Here is a 10,589-nt window from a genome sequence, read left to right on the forward strand (position 1 = left end):
AGGTTGTGAGTGGTGTACATTTGTCTGGGTTTTTGCAAGTTTATGTCGAAAACTAATAAATGGATGTACACGAAAAGATGGGAAGTGAGTACGGGACAGTCTTTCCCAAATTTGATTCGAATACAATTTCGAATCCAGATTCTGGATCAATTTGGAGCATTCTTTATAATGGAGGAGGTAGAACATTTTCGTGATTTTGAGTCACATAGTTATTATTACTATGTAAGGTATTATCGGATTTGTATCCGATTTCATGAAAACGTTAAGGTTCATATTTCTAATCACACTACAAAAAATGACCCGTATCTTTGATCATTGTGGATCTGAGAAGAAGTTTCCGAGTTTTTGAAGGTGAAATTTGTCATTATCCAATATCAAAGTAAGCATATTCGAAAAGAAGCGAGTGGAGGGGCGAGGGAATGCAATCTCTCAGACTGCTCTTGTTAACAATGTTTTATAGAGGAAAACATATGTCTAACTAATTAATGAATTAATATCTGATGTAATATTCTTATCAATGCTATAAGTGTAGCTACCAGATTGGATGCCAATTTTAATTTCACTCCTTTAAATCGCACATTTTTCTTTACACTTAAGATGTGTTTGATTACATGTATATATTACAAAGAAATGAAGTAGATAAATAGTCAGATAAAGTTTGAAACCCATCAACAAAAAAAATTAAAAACCAACCTACTTGGGGCACGTGTAGGTGGAAAAGAAGTGACTACACTGACGGCTGCAGACTCGGACACTGTGAAATGAGAAACAAAAATAGTTAGGGTTAACAATCAAACATATATTTCATAAAAAGCAAGTAGAATTAACCATTAAATCATAGATTATCACAAAAGTCAGTCAGAGTTAGCAATCAAACTGTAACTTATCATAAAATGATACACAAATTAATAAAACAATACAGACTGTGTTTAAGTAAAAATGAAGTTAGTAATAAGTTCAAATGTTAATCTTAACTGTCAAACATTTATTAATATGAATAACGACCATAAATATCAGATAAACCATAGTAATAATGAAGTACAGTAAAAATAATTTTATATTAATTAAGGGTGAAGGATAAGATAGTCAAAAAGTAAGTAGATGGCGTGATATTTTAAATATGTGAAGATGACCATGAATCTTTTAGTATTACTGTACTTCAAAGCATTTGTTTTTCACACTCTTGGATGACGAAACGAAATTCGAAACATGCAGAGTTACTTTTTTAAGAACGTTAATCGTTGAGTATTTTCATATATTTTAAATGCTTATTATTTAACTATTTCAATGGAAAGAACGTGCGCACATTTTTACTTTGGCATAATGTTAAAATATACTGGTTTTTACATGAAAAATGAAATGCCTTGTCTCTCACCTACTGTTAAAATATAGGCCACCAGAAAAAACACGGAAATTAGTTCGTAAGTATAGCACCAGGAAATGTTTTTATTAACTTTCTGTCGGTAGCTGGTAGTCATCTTCACTTTTGGACACCTGGGATGAAAAATAAACAAAATTAGTAGACATACATGTATATATGTGTGTGTGTGTATAGAATACTGTTATACATGTATAATAATTAAACTGATGGCATGGTGGACACATCACTGTGACCAAATAATTAAACCTATAATGAGAAATATATTATTGATTTGAAATATGAGGGACACAATACCCTGTTAATGAAAAAGTGAGGGGAATATGTGAATCATATAGACATTCCAATCATCGCATAAAGTACTGATATTGTTTTACAGGATTTAGTGCAAAGGATGGTAATGAACTGTTTAATCAATCTGATGGCGGATTTACCCAGAATTAAAATGCGTTGAAACATCCCGTTGGACTACAAATGCAATTTTAATCTAAATTTGAGAAAAGAAAAAGTATTTCAAATTAGTTTTATGTTTACCACGTATTATTACGTTGAATATTACAGCTCAATCAACTAAGCTGCACCTGTGAAAGAAAAACCTGCGCGAAATGTTAGTTGTATGCACTTTGAAAAATTCCAATATGATGGTGTGAAACACGTTAGTAGGCAAAGCCTTAAAAGCTCTTTGCGTCGGACAAGCTAGCAGTTTTATTTCTCATAATATTATTTCTTTTACCTGCCAAACTTGTACTGCCAAAAGACCGATCATTTACCTTACGTTAGAATACTTTTTTAACACTGCCACGTTTAGGTTTTAGTTTTGTTCGTATTTGAATTTCACTCAAAGCTACACGAGGGCTATCTCTGCTAGCCGTCCCTAACTTAGCAGTGTAGGACTAATGGGAAGACAACTAGTCATCACCATTCACCGCCAACTCTTGGGCTACTCTTTTACCAACGAATAGGGGGATTGACTATACATTATAACGCTTCCACAGCTGCAAAGGCGAGTATGTTTTGATGCGACGGGGATTCGAACACGTAACCCTCAGATTACCAGTCGAGCGCCTTAACCACCTGGCCATGCTGGGCCTTAGATTTTAGTATTGCATACATAGAATATTTAAATTATAACGTTGACTGCTGTGTGTCTCTGTCTTAACTTAGGGTTAGTGACCTTTAGTTATTAAACAATACAAATTAACTTACTACAATTATATATATATATAAGAAGCGTGAAAAATAAAATACGACAATCTGACGTTTATCATATTTCTTAAGATCTAAGAGCTTTATGTTTTACGTCTAGAAGTTTTAAGATGTTACATAAGTTTATTTGACGTTAAAATACCTTTAATGCAGTTCGTAACTGATGTACGATCAATATTTATAAACTTGTCATAGAATATTACACATTTTCAACGTCTGTAACGCTAAACATTAGGTTTTGATACCCTTGGCTGGCACAGCACATGTACCCTATTGTATAGCTCTATGCTTAATTGCAGACAAACCATCAAATTAAGTCGAAGAAAGGAAAGTACAGCAGTATCACTAGTAACTATTGTTATTTATCAGCTCCACTGCCAAGTAGCAAATTATACGAATAAAAAAAAACAATACTTATTCTGAAAAAACTTGATTAAAAACTCTCCACGTAATTCACAAAATAGAAGTTTTGTTGAAAGTTTGATTTAAAATTGAGCAAATCGATCCACTTCCTAGCATGGCTCCGGTCCTATGCTTCTATGGACGGAAACTCAGAGAGACTCAAGCCTCGTACAGACACAGAAAAACGTTGTAACCCTTGTTTCAGTTAATTCTAACAGAAATTTCAATTTATTGTAGATAATAAACTTACACTTCTTTAGTTGTGTATGTAACTCGTTAGATTAGTTCTTCTGGAATATATATATATATACATGTCTCAGTATTCGGATCGGAAGCGCACATAATTGGATAAAACATCTGTTAGTACCGTATTTGTTTCCCTACATCTGTCAACAAGAATCTGGTGTTTTGTTTCTATTTACTGAAAGTGAGCAGATGAAAACTACTCGAGATCGGAAACTGTTAGATGCTAAATTGACGTGTTCTATAGTCTGAGCAGATATAAATGAACCAGATTTTGTTAAGTATAGTATTTACTCGGAACCTCAGCAAGCACGACCGTGTTTGGATCCGAGTGAAAGAAAATAACTTTTAAAATCGCTAATCACTGTGAAATTCATAGTTAAAAAAATTACTTATTAGACATAAATGTTCAAGCATAATATACAAAAATACGAAATGTTTTCTGACATTTGGTAATATTCCCTGATATTAATTCTTTTTACCTTTTGCCTCTATGTTCTTTCCCTTTTTCATATTCAGAAAACAAGCTTTAAATACATTTTAGCATAAAATATATTTAAGATGTTTCCCTTTGGATATTAAAGAATTATATTTTTAAAAAGTCCAAATTGTAACTGGGATCTGCTATTACGCGACTATGGAAAACAAAAAGTCCTAGAAAATATACCTTGTACGTTATGCCTGGCTCGGCATGGGCAGGTGAGTTAAGGCGTTTGACTCGTAATCTGATGCTCGCGGGTTCGAATCGCCGTCGCACCAAACATACTAGCCCTTTCAGCCGTGGGAACTTATAATGTGACGGTGAATCCCACTATTCCTTGTTAAAAGAGTAGCTCAAGAGTCGGCGGTGGGTGGTAATGACTCGCTGCCTTCCCTCTAATTTTACACTGCTAAATTAGGGACGGCTAGCGCAGATATCCCTCGTGTAGCTTTGCGCGAATTCCAAAACAAACAAGTTAAGCTTAAATATGTAAGCACATTATGATAACATAATAACAAGTTGGCAAACAACGATTTATAAGCATGACAAAGTGATTTATTGTTGGGGAGAACATATTAAATATTTTTTCAGGTTTCCATATATTATATTTTTTAAACTAGTCCGGATTATGACATCAAAATGTGTAATAAAGCAGGTTGTTTCTACAAAAACCAAAGCAAAGATTTGTGTATTTCTTCTTTTAATACATCAAAACTAATAAAATGTAGGATAAAAACTGGATATAAAATTCAGAACACAACGTATTATATATTTCACAAAAGAGATAGCGGAAATACACTTTGGTCACACAATATTAAAAAACCTTGCAGTCAGTTATACTTTGTGAAGAATATATAAAAATAATTTGGAGCTGTATTTCCGTATCTAAATGTGACACATATTGCTGTAAGCTAGTCCTAACTAATCACTATCTGCCAAGCCCACCGAGGGGAATCGAACCCATTATTTTAGCGTCGTAAGTCTGTAGACTTACCGCTGTATTAGCGGGGGAAACTCATTATAAAAACAACATTTAGATAATAATAAGGTTTCTTGGTATACCTTAAATAATTAAATCTAGTATTAAATTAGACACGTCATAATACATTTCAGAGATAAAACCAATTATAGTCGCTGTATTTTGTTTCATCTAAATCTGTAACGTAGGGTGTTCTTTGTTACCTTATTATCACTTGATATAAATGTTTGATTTTATGCGAATGGAACATGACTTTTAATAACTCAACAACGTATCAAGAAGAAAAAAACAAATCAAGGTTTTAAGGAATTGCTTAAAAAATTCCATAAGAACTATAGAAACTGAAAATACAAATTTCATCGTTCGAGAGGTAAAGCATCCCAGAAAGTGAAGTTTAACGTGGTAAAAATGAAAAAGTGGGTGAATGAGTTAAACGTTAATTGGTAAGAAAAAAATCTCAAAAACATTCGGGGGACGGGGGAAGGTTATACGTAGAGACGTTGTAAAATGTAATGCGGCTATTTGCAGCTGTATTAAACCACAATACATTCAGTTTGTGTTATCGTCAGTATTTGAAATATCTATCTAACTATTGTTCTGCAATGTAGTATTAGAACATTTAAGTGTTCCTTAAATTATTAACACACCAGTCTTGCTAAATATGGTGTGAAGGATTACGAAAAAACAAAAGGAAAAATTGCCATTAGGTATTAATTAATAAAATGTAAATATATTTGCCGGCATGTTTCAATACTTAAGCTTAACGGGAATAATTCAACAACCCAAATTAAGTAATGCTTTGATCAAATGAAATCTATTCATAAACATAAGGTAGAACTAATGATCCAACAAAGTTGATATTTTGCATCAAAATTGTAGAAACAAAGATGAGTAAATAAGATATGTTACTGGATTAGCACTCACAATATACAATTTTCCTATCTATTATTACTCATGTAAAACATATCTAATTAAATATGACAAACGAAAATTAAATGGAAAACCAAAGTTTAACGAGAAAAACATAAAAAATCATGTTCAAGTAACAAGAACACAATACCACACATCGTTTTAAGTCATAACCATCCAGATAAATAAAATATCAATTGTGTATCAGCCTTAATAATGACTAAGAAAGTTATAATTATATTACAAATAAATGTGGTTACATATTTAAATTCATCTTTGACTTGTTTGTTCGTCTGTAAGAATCTTTTATTTAATTACAAAATATTATATAAGATGATTTGTATTATCTCTGATAATAAACTGTTGTTTTACATTTTACTAACAAATAAAAGTTGGTAACAATAATGATGCTCTTATTAAAAAACTGGCACGTGTCCTGACATCTCTATACAAAGTGCTTTTCGTATTTTAAGCATTGCAATTTTAACGCAATGTTGTTGTTGTTTATTACATTACGGTAATATATCGACCAGAAATGTTGGAAACTGCACATCACACATCAATTATTAAAAAAAAAGAAAATGCCCTAACGGGTCAACTGTAAGTTTACAAACTTGCATCTGTCTAAAATCCAGGAGTCGATTCCCCGTAGTATACATAGCCCGTTGCGTAGCTTTTTGCTAAGAACAATGTTATATTATACAAAACAGTCTCTTTGATTTCTGTTAAAAATCTAGCTAGTAATTTTTCTTTTCTATATATAATTTCTATTTCTTTCAAGTGGCGCCCTCATACCATATTTTCCAACAAAAAACGCTGAATGATATCACTCCCTCTCATTATTATTTATCGATCTATGAACTGTCTGTAGTTATTTTTGCTTGTTTGCGTGCCTGTATTAATATTTTTGAGTTACATTTATAAAACTATAAATTAGGTTCTAGCTTATCGAAGACATTTCACGAGCAAAGCAATAATCAATAAACTAATTTTGGGCTGTGTTAATAATGAAATCTCAAAAATGATTAATCTGTCAAGTTTATAAGGAGACGATTTTTCAATATGATCACACCGAGAATAATAGCACAGAATGAGTGTTTGAACACCTAATTCGTCAAGAGTTCGCGTGCTTCACACAAATAAATGTCTTCTGTCATGGTTTAATTACTCGTGGTAATCATTAATAAATTACAAGTGAATGGCACGATTTCCCTTTAAAATTTAGAAGATATTAGGTATTATATCTTATACGATTTAACGTTTTTTTAGTGGATTTATATTCAGGCTAAAGTTTTCTCTGACGATAAATTTTCCAGTCCTCCTTACTTGGCAATATCTTACAGGATTGTGTTCACATTCGTAGATCTGTGATGTAGAAAGTTAGCATAATTTATACGCGTGAGGCTGTTTTGAAACCATCTGTTTGAAAAATTTCTTTCTTTGCGTTTCACTGGTAAGATATTACGAAATATTTTTGAGAGAAAAATAAAAACTTTCGAGTCTTCGAGAGAATCTTCTGAAGTGTTAACATTCAATCAACACAAAACTTCGAGATCTTTGTTATAAGTTTAGCTTAGTTTAAAGAAACAATCATTCAGTTAGACGTATGATGTAGTCAGGATGTTATTGATTGCACTTCTACGTTACACCAGAGGCTCAAGTAAAGGAAATCGATGGAGAGAATTCTAGGCACAGTATCTATACATATATATATTGTTATTCGTATTATTTTACAGTTTTCACGTCTTTAATTTGATTTATTCATACATTTGTCTCTTTCTCCTTTTAACTGTCTATCTGTCTATTCATCTAACTATAAAGAAGTTCGTTTGTATCTATTATTAGTTAGTCCTGTGTTAAATTAATTAAGTAAAATACAACTATATCTCCTTGAAAAGTTAGCTAAGATAAACGCCACCTAGTAATTGTGTTGCTTATTGTTGTTGTTTTGAATTAAGCACAAAGCTACGCAAAGGGCTATCTGTGCTCTGCCCACCAATGGTATCGAAACCCGATTTTTAGCGTTGTAAGTCCGCAGACGTACCGCTGAGCCACTGAAGGGCATTTGTGTTGCTTAAGAAAAAACAGATGTTCAAAAATGTTATTTAACCGTTCAACATAATTACTTCATAGTAAATGACAAGCGAGCATAAGTCACCTAATTAATTGCCCGGCATGGCCAGGTGGGTTAAGGCGTTCGACTCGTAATCTGAGGGTCGCGGGTTCGAATCAAGGTCGCACCAAACATGCTCGACCTTTCAGCCGTGAGGGCATTATAAAGTGACGCTCAATCCCACTATTCGTTGGTAAAAGGGTAGCCCAAGAGTTGGCGGTGGGTGGTGATGACTAGCTGCCTTCCCTCTAGTCTTACACTGCAAAATTAGGAACAGCTAGCGCAGATAACCCTCAAATAGCTTTGCGCGATTTAAAAAAAACAACAAACAAGCTAATTAATTCTCATATCAACCATATCTGTTTCTAGAGACATAAAAATCATTTGAATTATGATGTGGAAAGATTAATACTTGATATTTCTTCGAAGAAGAGAATTAATAAAATACTGTGCTACAAAGGAGAATGGATTGGATAATTTATTCTTATCTTGCTCCTTGCCTTAAGTCAAAATTTGATAAACACTTATTACTGATAAGTGTCTTCAACTGATTTCTGTATCGAAAACTTCACCAACACATTCTCTCTCACACACACACAAACATTTCGCATATATTTAAGCTTTAAAATAAACATTATACTAATTTTGGCAGCGATTCGTAAGCAGACCAAATGTCTTGGATTTGGTACAATAATCAGATTGATTTACTTTGAGTCAAACGTGATATATGTTTCTAGCATGGAGACCTCAAAACACTGTGGCTCTATCTGATATGTTTCTAACACTTCTGAAGATGTAATGTATTACAACACATGTTAATATTTCTTTGATATAAATAATACTTTTTTATTTTTTGCTTTAAATCATCTGTTTCTTATGTTTTTTAATTGTTCCTGACATTCTAAAGTTTTCAGTGAATGTCATGAAGAAATCAACCAAACTTTCGTTGTTAGATGTCACTGTGAATATAGACATTTTCTTAATTTGACGTTTCTGCCAAAACGTCAACCATGGCCTCTTCTCATTTAAATATAATTTATCATTAACAGTTTTTCATTGAAACTAAAAATCACCATTGTTTTATTACTAGTAAAGAAACCCAATAACCTGAATTCTTTTGGACGGTATACTCGTTTTCTTCAGGGATAAATAAATGGAACTAATTTCCCAAGAGGGCCTATGTTTCCAAGTCTATTGTAAGTATTTCCCATTCATTATATATTCTTAGTTCAGGCAACGTTAAACCTTTAGCAAAACTAGTATACGTTCAACCCTTATGCCATTACAAGAAACGTGAGAGCTGTCAGAAGAAGCTCGCTTTGTTGCGGATTAGAAGTTTGATTCAAGTTTGACACTACTTCATTACACTTAAAAATAAGTAAATAAATAAATTTAAAGAACAAAGAACCTGTTATCGTTAAAATAATAGAAAAGTGAGGCTATATGAAGAAGCAGTTACATAATACACATCGATAATAACTTATAATATGACCTAGATAAAGCTACACATTACCTTTATTACTCAGAATATGAAAAAACTACAATGTAAATTCATAGAAACAGCAACATAAACCACTAAAATAATCCTTGACTAAATATTGACTGATAACGAACAATGATAAAACGTCTTTCTGATAACTAGTTCACACTATTTCTGAAATTCGGTTTTCTATTATTTTTTGAGACATTATATAACTGCTGAAGAAAAGAAAAAATAAATGTCTATATATATTTTTATAATATAAGCTATATCGCCTGTTGCATGAAACACATGATAGCTTTCTACATAAGTCTAGACAGCCGATAGACAGACAAATTATTATAGAATTAACAGATGGATAAATAACACAAAGGAGTAGACAGGCGGATGAATGAAGAAAAAAAGATTCCAGACAAACGTTAATGGTAATAAGATCACAGAAAAAAATAACATTTTTATTAATAACACATAGATTGGTCACTTTCAATAATAATAACACTATAAAGTTGCGTTGCTTTGCAATATTTTCAGTTTAATGCACTTAAATAATACTTCTTGAGTTATTATACTCAATTCTGAAAACTATGAGACGTATTGACTGTTTATGTAAGATACTTGAACGAAATACATTTATCGAAACTTATAGTTTCCTGTTGATATTAAAAAAAATAACTTTATTGTCACGACTGTTGCACACGTGCAATGAAACTCTGCCCTTCCTTTATGAAAACTACGAGGAATATTTCAGTTTCTGTTGTTGCATCGTAATAACACAATAAACCTTATCTGGAAGAACGAAGGAAACGAAATATACAAAACACCTCACCTTGCTAGTATAACTACTTCTCCGTTGCTGAAGGCTGTGTTTTTATATTGTGTACTGAGTATTTCTACACCACGACTTCTCTCTCAATACATACGGGTCTTCAGTACTGCAGTTTGGGCTCGCACACTATTTTCGTGAGGAGGATAAAATTCTAGCAGGGTTAGATTCTCTTTCTGCCTCTTAACGACAGCTCATGCTCTCTACAAAGTCCAGCTTTAGTGGCGCTCTACCACTGAAGCAAAGTTAAATACTACGTTTTCATCCTTCGACCGTATCCGCCATTTCCCTCCGTGAGAAAGAACAGTTGATAGAGACTACCACCAGAAGCGCTTCTGTACAGCTTCGTCATTTGTTACATCCTTGTAGGATCCTCAACATTGAAAAGTGAATGCCCTTTGTGAGGCTTTGTTGGCTTATGAGATAGGTGGTTATCAGTTGAGTACGTTATATTTATCAACTTTCTCTTGTGATATTATGTAAAAATATTTATCCACTTTCTATTGTAGTATTGTCTAATGATATTTAGCAACTTACACTTGTAGTATCACAAAATAATATTTGCCTCGTAAAAC

At 32.6% G+C, this 10,589-nt stretch overlaps 1 protein-coding gene across 8 annotated transcripts in view; it reads right to left on the reverse strand.

The window, feature by feature from the left end:
• Nucleotides 1-10,340, reverse strand: part of LOC143247670 (cubilin-like) — a 54,442-nt gene extending 44,102 nt beyond the window's left edge. For 7 of the 8 annotated variants that reach the window (XR_013026667.1, XR_013026666.1, XM_076496105.1 and 4 more), the window contains exons 1-3: nucleotides 10,018-10,340; nucleotides 1,376-1,494; nucleotides 698-754 (exon numbers count right to left, since the gene is read on the reverse strand). Coding sequence is in view for 5 of the 8 variants with exons in the window: in XM_076496105.1 (XP_076352220.1) it covers nucleotides 698-754; nucleotides 1,376-1,478 (160 nt within the window). In the remaining 3 variants the exon portion in view is untranslated. Of the gene's footprint in view, nucleotides 1-693; nucleotides 755-1,375; nucleotides 1,495-10,017 lie in introns of all 8 variants that reach the window. The other variant, XM_076496079.1, reaches the window with a different exon arrangement.
• Nucleotides 10,341-10,589: the final 249 nt, after the last annotated feature.

This window comes from Tachypleus tridentatus, chromosome 1 (genome assembly GCF_004210375.1).
Source record: "Tachypleus tridentatus isolate NWPU-2018 chromosome 1, ASM421037v1, whole genome shotgun sequence".
Lineage (NCBI taxonomy): Eukaryota > Metazoa > Arthropoda > Merostomata > Xiphosura > Limulidae > Tachypleus > Tachypleus tridentatus.